We start from the raw sequence: 14,960 nt of genomic DNA, 5'->3' as shown, positions 1-14,960 counted from the left end.
TTAGACTGAAAATTTCCGAATATTTTATTTCTGTTTCAGGACCGCGAATCTGGAATGATCTTGATGACAAACTAAAGCATTTTAAATCTCTTTATACTTTTCGTAACAATTTTAAAAAATATCTTATTTCTTTATACTAATTTTAATATTATTATGATTGTAGTACACTGAAAGTATCTATTTTTATTTCATCGTTTTTATTTATTATTTTATGTAGTAAATTGTATTAGTTTAAATGACGTATGTGTATTGTTTCTGGGGTCTTTCTCGAGACAAGAAACTTGATTTCTTCTAGAGAAGACCCCAAATTATTATTACTAATGTTTTCATTTATGTACACATCTATATATATTATACTGTATATAATGCCATTGTTGAACAAATAAATGTTTTTTTTTTACTTGATTTAATAGATATTATACATGTCACATTAAATAGAATTATGATGATAGTTTTTGCAATTGCAAACTATTTTATAATACATATTTATTAACAAACTAGTGTACATTCACTTTTACAGACAATTATTTACTAACATGCTAAGTTAGTTCACAAAAAAGGCCTAACCACAGCAACACCAAAAATCAACGAATCGTTACTCAGCACGGCCTATTCTTTACCATTGCCGTGTACTACTCTACGCCCGGTAAATTAAGTATTGTTTTTATGATATAAATTAGTATAAAATACATGTTATTAATAGGACAAAATGTTAAATGTCGTTAACATTTATTTGTTTTACCAGAAACAAGTTAAATATAGGAATATTATTAAACTATCCTTCGTGAAAACGCGTAAACACCAACACGCCCGGTCACGCTATCGTAGCGCCCGGTTGATAAAGCAAACTGTTTATACGGCAGTTTTTACTAAATAAATTGCATAAAACGAACAATTAAATATCCAAATAGTATTTAACATGATGTTGGCATGTAGTTGATAACATTTTTTATCATGAAAATACTACCGGTGGTCCAGCCTTTGATTAGTGAAACCGTCACAAAAAGTTGTATACATCCCAGATATATCCACACTTATGGCGGCGCCCTACCACATGGACAATATTACTGTTACAGGGAAAATCGCGGATTACTCATTCTTGTGATATATATTCTTTGGTACGATGTACGTTTCTGCGTGTACGTTGTACGTTTCTGCGAGTACGTTTTACGTTTCTGCTTTACCGCTTTACGTTTTTCTACGCGAGTAAAGCGTGGTTCTCACAAACAACGCAACGCAACGACATACATATTGAAGCGTGATTGCCACTAGCGACGTAACGCAACGCAGCGACGTATTGAAGCGTGATTGCCACTAGCGACGTAACGCAGCGACGCACAAAGTACTGTATTGCAACGCGTAATCACAAAAGTACTGTATTGCGACAAGTGGGAACCGACGACCCAAACAGTCGCAGGCGGGACCAAACATGTATTGGAAAGACATGTTCTTACGTAGGTTGCGTTGCGTTACGTCGCTAGTGGGAACCAAGCTTAATGTTCGTTGTTTCTGCGCGTATGACGTTGTATATTTCCGCGAATAAGTTGTGTTTTTAATTGCATTTTTGGCGGCGATTGCCTTCCATATTATTTTCTTGAATTTTTATGATGTTTACTTTATACTCTTTTGTCATTCTCTCATGCGACCAACCCCATTTTTACGTAGTGACCTCTGCCATGGAAATGCAAAATAAAAGAATCTTTTTGTCAAACAATGAATTAATCCATGCATGGTCAAACTTGGATATTTCCCATGAATGCACCAACAATGAATACACTTTAAAGCTTGGTAATAGCAATGCCGGATGATTTCGGTTTAAAGATGTATTGTCCCCCAAAAACATGAAAAGTAAAGATTAATAAATCAGACATTGAATATGTTATTCTGTTCCGTTAAAAAAAAAAAAATAAAAATTAATGTTTCACTTATAAAATGACCAAATAAATCATCATCATTCGCGGTACTATACGTACCATTTATTTGTATCAACAAAATATATATACACAGTATTTCTTTTACAAGAATATTTCTATAAGTTTAATCTAAATCATAATGAACGGAAAACGTATTTGATACAAAACGGGTTATGCAACGAGCCGAAGCTCTTAAACGCATTACCCTATAATACAGATATCTAATTAGCAAATGAAACAATACAAGTACAAATAGAAATAAAAAGTAAAAGTAACAAAAGTGCACTCTACATGAGTGAGTATTTATTTATTAATAGTTGTTGTATTTTCTTTTTAAATTTTCCGATTTTAGTTTCACACTTTATGTTTTCAGGTAAACGGTTCCAAATATTTGCCCCTCTATAGGCAATACTTGGTTAAATTCAACCAAAAACCCATCGACTGGCAGCCATTTTTGACTATTTTTTGCTTTAAATTACAGTTTTTTAGGTAAATACATTTTTTTTTCGATCCATTTTTTTTATCAAAGTGGATAACTATTAGGGTACGACATTAAAATGGCGTATTAAAAAAAACATTTTAAGAATTATTTTGTCAGGGGGAAACAATACATCTTTAATGCATTTAAAATGGAGGAAATTGAGCTAGGTTTAACGGTGTATTAAATTAGGTAGGTCCTATATTATTTATTTTGTTTAAATTTCTAGATATTTTACATAAATTAAATTGATATAAACAAAATTACATTTTAATCGAAACTTCTTTTCACAAAAAATTTATTTAGCTCCAAGTAGGCCCCTCTACATTTCATAAACAATAATACCTTTATTTACTAAGACGTATTTATGCCAATATTATGTAATGATCCTTACACACGCACGTAGACCAACGTCTTTCGCTCTGACGAAGGAATTGTGTTTTCAAGCTTTGTACTTTTCTGTTTTACTTTATCGATTTAACTTTTTGCTTAATCTGGTAACCCAACAATATTTTCAACTTAACTTTCAAATATATAACTAGTCTTCAGGTGCAATCACAGTTCACCATTGCCAGATAAAGGTTTAGCATCATCATACAGCCCTAATACACCAACAATGAAACGCTTAAAAGCGTAGCATAAATCACAATGCCAGAGTATTTCGGTTATTGTTACTGTTACGGCCTAAGGAAATTGTATCAAGGTTTAACGGTGCATGTCGGCATATATTAAATTATTTAGGCCCTATTGAGTTTTTCCCAGATACAATATTTTACCTAAATTAAATTGATATAGGCCTAAAAAAAATTACATTCATATCTAAACTTCTTTCACTTTACCCAAAAATAATTTGCTTTCCTTTAAGTAGCTACATTTCCTAAACAAAATAACATTTTTATACAAATATTAACTACTCATTCACACAGTACTGCAGGTACAGTCCTAATTTCAACATCAAGGTTTAGCGTTTTTCTTATCTCTTTAGAACAGCCCTTGTCGGGTTGAAATTTATATTATCAACACATGTATTTATGTACAGTATTTAATTTTTTTATTTCATCTTATATAAAAAAAACCCAGAAAATCAGACAGTGTATACATATTTAAAAATAGTTTATAAATGATAAATAATAATAATTTACATTGTTGTGTACTACCGTGGGTATATCGTCGTAAATAAACTTAAAACAGATTTATACTGTTGTCACACAAATTCCATGATCAGCAGAATATGTTATGCGACACAGTATTTGGGTCTAAAATAATAGATTTGATAAATGAAAAATTGTCAGAATGTGCCAGATTTAAAACAGGGACACAAGGGTACTCTGATGTGTTTAGTAAACTAGTTTGACAAAAAAAGTGTGATGTGCCCAAATAATGGTAGTGATATGCTTAAATATGGTAGTGATATGCTTAAATATGGTAGTGATATGCTTAAATATGGCAGTACTGTGACATCATATCCATATGGGCACATCACATTTTTTGTCGCATAAAGTTTGTTCATGGAGAAAATTTCTCCATGGTTTGATAGTGTAGACACAGCTTTAGACGGGTAATAAGTGCGAATTTAAAAAATGTGAAAACAACTTTATCCCAGCAGGGGAGCATGATGGTTTAGTTGGTTTGGTAGACTTCTCCCACGAGCAAACAAAGTAATAAACTAATGGACGGTCCGTGTAATCAACTCAATTATTGATTTGCTTTAATTATTTATTCATTTTAATTTCCTCCATACCAATAACAGCGGATAATACATATTAAGATTTAAAAAAATAGTAGGCCTATATACGTGGAGCTGTATACAACTTGAATATACAATTTGACGTCGATGCACGCCATACAAATAAAGACGTCCTAGTCGAGCGGAAAAACACAAAAAGCAGTAGCCATCACTCAGACCTTACACCAACATGTTATGATGTAGGCCTACAAGGCGATGTAACCAACCTAATAACACCAGACGCATTCAGCTGTTTTAAAAGTTTAAATTCCTCTGGTATATTGTGACCATTATGAAAAGATGCGTTTCCGTAATAATGGTATGTGACGGGTTTCCCTTCGGCTGTTTGATTGAAAGGGTAAAATCCATACAATGATACTTTACTACACATATTTCCAGCGAGCGAAAATACGTAAAGGCCCGACGATGGCTTACTAATATTCCACCTCCTAGAAAGAAAACAAATGTATATGTAGTGATTATTTTAACTAAAAGAGCATACCAAACAATGCATGAATGTGAAAATTATAATAAATATCAACCCGAATATGTGGTGTAGGCCTACCCATGTTTTCCAGTCGAGTCGTCACGATCGTGTCTAGACAACTTTAAAACAATGGTCATAGCTCATATGAAAAAAAAACACGGTCTACTACCAAATTGGAAAGCTTGAGGACAACAAACCAGCCGGACCGCTCGATGTACATTTGAGCCATTGGGTATTTCCTAGGCCTACTTTTTAAATTAAATGATACTAGTAGGTACCCGTCCAATGGATACATTTTTCGTACAAATTTGCGGTTCTAAAATAGATGAATAAAAGAACGGCGCTAGTATCCGGTTAAGGAGATAGAGAAACACATTGTTTTCGGCTTAGTGCTATTATAATTTTGTATAGATAGATCTTTACCTTCTAACATATTTGCTCAGTAGTCTTTTTGGTCGTGCTAATACAATGTTTGGTTTAAACAGTCGTAGAGTATTGACCATACTCATCTTGAGATAATAACCGCTTGCTTTTGTCAACCATATAATAGTGGAATTATTCAAATTGTTCAGATAGCGATACGTCGTTTGGTAACAGCTATCATTTTTATTATGTGAGCACCAGTCGTAATGTCTTCCCTCTTCATTGTTTATTGTCACTAATTTTGTTCTTGTTCCAACATCTTTCTCGAAACCTTCCAGTGGCGCCATATTTGAACGAAACACGTAATCATGCGCATCAATTTCCAATCCGCAATTACTCCCCTGCAGGATTCCAGAGTTTCCGATGACAGCGCACGTGTTCGCAGGTTTTATCCATGGTTCCCCATTGGCTTGAGCTGTTTCGGTGTAAGTTTGGTTTGATATCTGATCGTTAGGATAGACACGGAGCAATCTAATCGGCGAAAACTCATTCAAAGTGTTTCTGCAGAAAAGAAAGCTATAATTATAATATATGCGAGCTATAGTGCAAATATAGCTATAGTACAAATATAGCTATAGTACGAATATAGCTATAGTACGAATATAGCTATAGTACGAGTATAGCTATAGTACGAATATAGCTATAGTACGAATATAGCTATAGTACGAGTATAGATATAGTACGAATATAGCTATAGTACGAATATAGCTATAGTACGAATATAGATATAGTACGAATATAGCTATAGTACGAGTATAGATATAGTACGAATATAGCTATAGTATGAATATAGCTATAGTACGAATATAGATATAGTACAAATATAGCTATAGTATGAACTAACGAAATGTTGCTCCTCAACGCGGTGGCAATCCCCACACACCGCAATCAGGATTTGCTTACGAATTCAGTTTCTGAAAAACTGTAGAATTTAGACAATACTGATGGAGAAGAGTAATTTTACTTCAAATCAAATGCTATCATAGAAAACGGTACGGGGAGCTGGTCTGTCGGTCTGTCTGTCTGTAACTATTATTCTTGAGCGAGTTAAATGGCCGAGCGGTTAAGGCGGTAACCGAGCGAGCGGTTAAGACCGTACCTAAACATCGGCAAGGGTTCGAGACCGACTCGCTCCTAGTTCTGGTGATGGAACAAGTCTTCTCGGATAAGGACTATAAACAGAGGGATTACCACCTATCTGATAGGACAGTGATTAATCTACTATTGGTAATCATAAGACATAAAATAAAATAAAAATAAAAAAATATTCAGGCAAGTTTACCTTGTTGTATTTGCCGCTGTTTCGTTAATGTGTCTATCTAAGAGTTGTCGAATATCGATGATGCTTTGTAACGAATTTCTCGCAGGCTTCATCACCTTTACATTTGCAAGTAATCTAAAAATCGATATTAAAAAAAACCCTAAATAAATGACGTAAAAGGTTATATTTCGTAAAAGTTATATTTTTTCAAAAAAAATAAATAAACGAATATCGAGCTTGTAGCGTAAGTGGTTTAGAAGCACAACATTTGGTATGGCAACTCGTATAAAAAAATCGGCCATTTAAAATGTGACATTTGACCTCAGATAACGTCTGATTCCTAAACCGTACATCCTAGAAGCACGAAAATAATGGCAAATGATGCAGATGTACTATTTTCTATTCATGTTTAATAGAAATAAATGCATTTAACTCAATACTTTAAGAGTTATTTAAAAATAATAGATCTGGACTTATTTTACCGCGTTTTGACATTGTATTGGTATCACCACTACAGCAATAATGTCAACAAAATAAGAGGGAAATCATTCTTTTTATTATTAACTGTTTGTATCTTAATTTAAAATTCCAAATACTTTGAACATTTTAAACCAGCCCTCCTTTCTTTTTGGTGAAAAAAACTAGCGTCATATACCCCACATATGAAATATTCAATCTGGTCCATCGCAATACCGTGTTGCCCTTTCTCAGTCTTGAACGTATCAGAATTCTGAGGGGGATCATTCCACATGTTTGACGCTAGATTTAATCTTTTCTCCAAAAATCAGTGATCATACCACCAAGTAAAACTTGGTTCCCACTAGCGACGCAACGTAACGCAACCTACGCAACGTAAGAAAATACCCTTCCAATAATTGCGTTTGCGCGCTTTTTGCAGCACTGTTGCGTCATCGGTTCCCACTTGTGATTACGCAATACATCACTTTGCGTCAATACGTCGCTGCGTTGCGTTTTAGTGGGAACCACGCTTTAAGAAGCCCTGAAAAACGTGTTAAACATTATTTACTCTTCCCTGGTTAAACGGTCTGCCTCAAGCCAATGTTCTAATCAATTGCCTAAAATTTCCAATTTCATTCATTTATTCGTTTTATTTCGTCACACTTGATAAGTTGTTACAGATTAATTTAAAGTAAATAAAAAATGCAAAGCCTGGACAAGATCAAATAAGCTCAATGAAGCTTTAAGCCTGGTTTCACCAGAACAAAATAACTACAAATAATAAAAGTATCAAATAAAAATAAGCAATTCATAAATTTATGTAAGTAAGATCAGACAAGTAGTAGTAGTAATATAAAAATATTTGTAAAAAAAAAAATTTAAAAAAATTACACAATTATGTTACAGGACAACACAAACACAGCAGCAAGAGGACAAACGTAAAGATTACTGTATCATATTTATTTGCAGTAAGAGAACAAAATTAATGAGATCTGTACTGTGATAAGAGGAAATATTTTGATTGGACTTGAATTTAAGTTATTAGAATTTAGTAAGGAAATGACTTAAAGGACCAGGATATCTTAAAGAATTCCGGACTGTGTTATGGTTTGAATTTATTGTGGCGTATTTGTTGGCGTTGTGAAATTCATTACTTTTTTTTATGAAGAATTGTTTGAAAATATTTGGGAGTTGAATATTTGAATATCTATCAAACAAACGACAAATCAAAAGCGATGGATTATTCGAAGTATTGCTTGTCAATTGGTAACTTGCGTTGCGGTTTACGTCCTTGCGCTATGTCCTGTAGTGGGAACAAAACTTAACTTGAGCAGGGCCATTCACACTATAAAGCTTGGTTCCCACTAGCGACGCAACGTAACGCACGACACAACGTAAGAAAATGCCCTTCCAATCATTGCGTTTGCCCCTGCCTGCCTGAAATAAAATCTACGATGTTTGCAGCACTATATTGCGTCGTCGTCGGTTCCCACTTGTGATTACGCAATACAGCACTTTGCGTCGATACGTCGCTGCGTTGCGTTCTAGTGGGGAGGAACCACGCTTAAAGCACTACTGGTGCATGATACCCCAGCTCCTCTAGAGTTTAAAGTACAACATAGACCTACTTACTTTTGAGTGAAGTTGTCTGAATAGGACATACTTGCAACATACATGGTAGTAGTGAATGGTGAATACAAGTAAATGTACATACATACTGGACTGACAATAAACGCACATAAACACTTCTTCTTGACCGCCATCATTACCACCAAAATTGTAAATTTCCCCTTCGTTTTTTAACTAGGATATGATGTAGATCAGCTTGGCACTGTTCTATGCACTCGTAACTCTGTGTGTCGTGTGAACACAGTAGTATGATGATCATACTGAGCCATCGCTTTGGTTCCAGAAGTGAGTCAAGCAAACGACGCTGGTGGCGCTCTGACTATTACAGACCCAGAGCCATAATTATATATAAAGAGTTACGACATTGAAAATTAGAAGCCATTTTTGTGTCAAAGAATTCGCACGCTGAGGGCGCGCGCGTCTCTTTTGTATAGCGTTTTCCTGTAGTTCCATGCATTATTTTTAGATTTTGTTGTCAATGAAATAACGCTTAGATTCCGTTTTTATTTTAGTAAATAAAGTTATTAATGGTATTAATTTGGTAACATATATATATTGTGTCTATAATAACAAAAGAATAAATGCTAGGGCCTACATGCAAGTCAGGATATATCAAAGCATGAACCAATACAAAAAACACACAAATTCACCCCTCTTTTTATACAGTATATGGCTCTCTGTGTGTTTTTGACACAAACTTTCAGAGACTCGTTCATCATTTCATTTGTAATAATTTGCCTTTATTATTTTAATATTGTTCATACCTATTCAATATATTAACAAATATATCCACGATACTTTATTATTTTATTTAGTCATCAAAGCATGCATTATGAATTGAAAATATTACATAATTGTTATTATGGGACGTAGTTATGGGATGTTTTGTTCCAAAATCAATCAATCGAACGTTATAATGTACTAGCGTACGCGCGCGCAACATTCTTTGGCGCAAGTGGTTCTTTACGCTGTGCACGTCGATATTCCACCGTAAAATGTGCAATTACATTTTTTTTAATATAAGAAAAAGTTTAAAGTAATTTCTTGCTCCTATACTTTACATGCATTAACGGAGACAAGTTTGACACAAATTGATCTGCATATCACGTGACTTAAATCCAATGTCGTAACTCTTTATTATGGCTCTGTTTTGTATCGATCAGAGCCATAAAGAGTTACGACATTGAAAATTAGAAGCCATTTTTGTGTCAAAGAATTCGCACGCTGAGGGCGCGCGCATCTCTTTTGTATAGCGTTTTCCTATAGTTCATGCATTATTTTTAGATTTTTTTTGTCTATGAAATAACGCTTATATTCCGTTTTTATTTTAGTAATTAATTTTATTAATGATATTAATTTGGTAACATATATATATTGTGTCTATAGTAACAAAAGAATAAATGCTAGGACCGACCTGCAAGTCAGGATACATCAAAGCATGAACCAATACAAAAAACACACAAATTCACCCCTCTTTTTATACAGTATATTATGCATGGACCTCCATGGTATATGGCTCTCTGTGTGTTTTTGACACAAACTTTCAGAGACTCGTTCATCATTTCATTTGTAATAATTTGCCTTTATTATTTTATTATTGTTCATACCCTATTCAATATATTAACAAATATATCCACGACACTTTATTATTTTATTTAGTCATGAAAGCATGTATTAAAATATTACATAATTGTTATTAATGGGACGTAGTTATGGGATGTTTTGTTCCAAAATCAATCAATCGAACGTTATAATGTACTAGAGCACGCGCGCGCAATATTCTTTGACGCAAGTACTTCTGTACGCTGTGCACGTCGATATTTCACCGTAAAATGTGCAATTACATTTTTTGAAATATAAGAAAAAGTTGAAAGTATTTTGTTGCTCCTATACTTTACATGCATTTAATGGAGACAAGTTTGACACAATTTGATCTGCATATCACGTGACTATAATCCAATGTCGTAACTCTTTATATAATAATGGCTCTGTTTTGTATCAGAGCCATATTTCATATTTCATATGGCTCTGTTTTTTATATAGCGTTTTCCTGTAGTTCCATGCATTATTTTTAGATTTTGTTGTCCGTGAAATAACGCTTAGATTCCGTTTTTATTTTAGTAATTAATTTTATTAATGGTATTGATTTGTTAAAATTTATATATATTTGTTATAATAACAAAAAAATAAATGCTAGGGCCTACATGGAAGTTAGGATACATCAAATAATGAACCAATACAAAAAACACACAAATTCACTCCTCTTATTATGCAGTATATGGCTTTCTGTGTGTTTTTGAACAAACTTCGCCGCCAACGTTATTAAAATTCAGAGACTCGTTCATCATTTCATTTGTAATAATTTGCCATTATTATTTTAATATTGTTCATACCCCTTTCTATGGTGGCCCACAACTGTCACGCACACTATATAAATCATATTCACACAATTAAATTAATTAATGAATTAAAAATAGTACATAATTGTTATTAATGGGACGTAGTTATGGGATGTTTTGTTCCAAAATCAATCAATCGAACGCTGCTATAATGTACTAGCGCACGCGCGCGCAATATTCTTTGCCACAAGTACTTCTGTACGCTGTGCACATTGATATTTCATCGTAAAATGACCAATTACATTTTTTGAAATATAAGAAAAAATTGAAAATATTTTGTTGCTCCTATACTTTACATGACACATTTTGATCTTCATATCACGTGACTACAATCCAATGTCGTAACTCTTTATACCTGTATATGGCTCTGTGACAGACCACAAAGGCAAAGCACTTTTTGTATTCATCCTGTTGACTTAAGGCGGCTCCCTACCGAATGGACAATCAGAGCCATATTATAAGAGAGAGTTTCGACCAAAGATCGTATAGCGCGCCACGTAGTGGCGCAAGATATGGAACTGACGCTCGAAAAATGATAATTGCATGGGCAGCCATTCCGGCAAGCGGATTACCCAGTAGGCAATGCGGCACGCCACCAAATCAAAGAATATATATCACAAGAATGAGTATTCCGCAATTTTTGCATGAGAAATTTGTAACAGAGAGCTCCAGTGAGTGATGCCCGCCCTCATAAGGGCGGATGTATACATACTAAATAAATAGAATTATGAAGATAGTTTTTGCAATTGTAAACTATTTTATAATACATATTTATTAACAAACTAGTGTTTATTCACTTTTACAGACAATTATTTACTAACATGCTAAGTTAGTTCACAAAAAAGGCCTAACACAGCAACACCAAAAATCAACGAATATTACTCAGCACGACCTATTCTTTACCATTGCCGTGTACTACTGTACGCCCGGTAAATTAAGTATTGTTTTTATGATATAAATTAGTATAAAACACATGTTATTAATAAGAGAAAATGTTAAATGTCATTAACATTTATTTGTTTTACCAGAAACAAGTTAAATATAGGAATATTATTAAACTATCCTTCGTGAAAACGCGTAAACAGCAACACGCCCGGTCACGCTATCGTAGCGCCCGATTGATAAAGCAAACTGTTTATACGGCAGTTTTTACTAAATAAATTGCATTAAACGAACAATTAAATATCCAAATAGTATTTAACATGATGTTGGCATGTATTTGATAACATTTTTTATCATGAAAATACTACCGGTGGTCCAGCCTTTGATTAGTGAAACCGTCACAAAAAGTTGTATACATCCCAGATACATCCACACTTATGGCGGCGCCCTACCACATGGACAATATTACTGTTACAGTGAAAATCGCGGATTACTCATTCTTGTGATATATATTCTTTGACCAAATCAATGTAAACAAATAGGATTTACATCTACGCGATAAACAGTACGACTTTATTTTATCTTTCGCGTCAAAATGAAAGAACATCTATATAAAATTCGATTATATAGATTTACTCCATTTGATATTACACTTACATATGCGTATATCACTGTCCAACCTCAAACGGCTACAGAATAAACACTGACTGTATGGAGGACGAATTTTGTAGGCAGTCGGTTGAGGCATAGTTATAAATAGTGTCGCGGGGCGCAGCGCGATGCTACGCACTTCACGCCCAAGGTCGGCCGCGTTTGGCCTAGGCTGGGATGATGGCTTAGTTTATGTGCGAGAGAAGCATTTTTTGGAGATGAATTGTAATAATTGCCAAATATATTGTCCAAAACTGTCTTTTTAATTTTTATTTTTTTTTTAAATTGATGGGCAGGGGGATGTTCTTTCCCCTGTTCGGACCCTCTCTTTCTATTGTGTGTGCTTCAGGCCTACAAAGTTATTTCATTGCAAGGGGAATTTTACTACGATCTGCCACAACTGTAGTATACTGTACATACATTACTAGATACAAAAACAATTGTTGCATTTTTTTAATTTAAAAAAAGTAAAAGTATTAAATATTAATTTTAAAAATTCATAATCATAATTTGTTCTTTTCAACCCACTTTTATTAGCTCAACTTTCAATATTACAGACAGGATTAAAATGCAATAAAAATACTGAAAAATCTCACTTTATACAATATTAATAAATAATGATGGAATAATTAAAAACACTCAATAAATAAATTACGAATGTATGGTTTTAGCCTTCTTAAATACAAGGAAAATTCTATTATTTTGATTTCTTGTATTACAAAAGAAGCCAATAGGCCTAAACAACAGTACTGATAATAACTGAATTCTGGTTATTTCCTTTCACTTTAAAGTATGAGGTGTGTGAAAATAGTGATTTTATTTGTAATCCCATAGGATACTGCTCCTTTTCAAGAATCAAAAATATAAACTATTATTACTATTAAAATATAATTGTCCATCAGTTCTGGCCTTTGTATTTAATTCTTGTGTAAAATACCACTTTGCACTCAATCATCTATCTTCTCGATTTTACAGTATGATGACAGACATCTTTCTGAAATAGGGAAAAATATATCATTAAATTATTTGGTCACTTTTCGAACTGTTACATAATCATTTGATTACTTATTATAGTATTTTAAAATACTATACATTTTTAAATTCAAAACAAAAGTCAATAGCCTACTATTTATTAATATTGTAAGTATTCAAAAATAATATTTACATTAATTAACTAAATATTTTTCAAATAAAGATGAAGAACAAAATAAATATGAGGATCAAATTTATAATTTAAATTTATTAAATAAAAAAAAAACAAACAATAACATCCTCACGATTTTTTATTTCATTACATTTAATTATTTCTGTTAATGTTATTATTAATAAAACGCTATATTGTCTTGTACATTTTTATTAAAAACTCCTAATTCCCGAACAGCTTCAGTTTTTTCCTTAATCTTCCATCCATCCAAGCCTTGTTTGATCCATCTTGATACCCCTATCAAGACGCCAATCAATATCATTCATCCTCCCAGACTTTTTTGTTATTAATCATACTAACTAAACTAGGCCTAGTATTCGGCATTAAATATGCCTAGGCCTACTACTATCTAGGCCCTAGATCGGATTGCGCAGAAACGCCTGCCTGAACTAAATTTAAACAACAATTTAATAATTTTGTTAATGTTTACTAACAAAAAAATATATATTCTAAAAACTTACCACTACAATTTACCCAATACAACACGAGAAAACTTCCCGAACAAACAATAACACGTCACACGTGGATGTGGTTCAATGGTTTATTATACACTTCTGGGGTATGTGATCGCGTAACTTGCTTAATTGCCGGAATGGCTGTCCATGGAATTTCACTCATGCGCAGTGTATAAGAGATAGGACTTCCCTATCTTGCGCCACTTCGTGGCGCTATAGTATTGGTTTCGACATTGAATGGATTAGAAGCCGTGTTTGTGTCCAACTATTCCTATGTAGCGTATGAAGTTATTGAGTCTTTTGTTTTCAAAATGTATAATAATAATAATAATAATAAATGAAAACTTATATAGCGCCGGTATCCTCCACCCATGTGGCGCTCATGGCGCTTTGTGCATTAACAACGTGCGAGAACATCAGCGAATAGCGACGTCTTTAGGTTGGTCTTGAAACTGTTTAGACTAGTTGAGCATTTAACTGTTGCTGGTAAGCTGTTCCATACACTTGCGGCCGCAACGTAGAAAGATCTCTGACCCCACTGATTTTTCGCTCTACGCTCTTGAAGGTTTTGTGACAATGATCGTAGGCCTCTGCGGGATGATTCGTAACGATCCACAAGGTCAGATAAATAAGCAGGAGCACTGTCATTTAGGATCTTGAATACAAACAACGCAAGTTTGTACTTAATACGTTGTTGAACAGGCAACCAATGCAAATCCATCAGGACAGGAGTTATGTGAGCGTTTGATTTTGTATAAGTTACAATTCTAGCTGCCATATTTTGCAAGCGCTGCAAACGTTGTATTTGAGATTTTGGTATGCCAAACAACAAGGCATTACCAATGTCAATTTTAGAAGTGACAAATGAGTGTACAATCAATTCAGCTGTTTTCTTGTTAAGATTACCGCGAATACGACCAAGGTTCCTAATCGATATGCATGCTGCTTTGGATACAGTTGTTATTTGTGCTTCCATAGTGAGATTACTATCCA

At 33.7% G+C, this 14,960-nt stretch overlaps 1 protein-coding gene across 1 annotated transcript; it reads right to left on the bottom strand.

Annotated features, from left to right (window-relative positions):
- Nucleotides 1-3,910: 3,910 nt before the first annotated feature.
- LOC140044349 (alpha-2,8-sialyltransferase 8B-like) lies at nucleotides 3,911-7,039 on the bottom strand. The gene is made up of 4 exons (XM_072088828.1): nucleotides 6,944-7,039; nucleotides 6,310-6,404; nucleotides 5,028-5,528; nucleotides 3,911-4,566 (listed from the first exon to the last, which is right to left on the bottom strand). Exons 1-4 carry the CDS (start codon nucleotides 7,037-7,039, stop codon nucleotides 4,311-4,313), a joined length of 948 nt encoding a protein of 315 aa, XP_071944929.1. The 3' UTR covers nucleotides 3,911-4,310.
- Nucleotides 7,040-14,960: the final 7,921 nt, after the last annotated feature.

The sequence above is a fragment of the Antedon mediterranea genome, chromosome 3, assembly GCF_964355755.1.
Source record: "Antedon mediterranea chromosome 3, ecAntMedi1.1, whole genome shotgun sequence".
NCBI classification, from domain to species: domain Eukaryota; kingdom Metazoa; phylum Echinodermata; class Crinoidea; order Comatulida; family Antedonidae; genus Antedon; species Antedon mediterranea.
Note: the sequence above shows the minus strand (reverse complement) of the source record. Positions and strands in the feature narration are given on the sequence as shown.

Bases quoted from the DNA above. Each gene is read 5' to 3' on its own strand.
- LOC140044349 (XM_072088828.1), bottom strand. From the start codon at position 7,039: ATGTGGAATGATCCCCCTCAGAATTCTGATACGTTCAAGACTGAGAAA. The intron at 6,405-6,943 runs GTATATGACGCT...GCAAATGTAAAG, and splicing joins TTGAATATTTCATATGTGGG to GTGATGAAGCCTGCGAGAAA. The intron at 4,567-5,027 runs GTAAAGATCTAT...TTTTCTTTCTAG, and splicing joins CTGAGCAAATATGTTAGAAG to GAGGTGGAATATTAGTAAGC.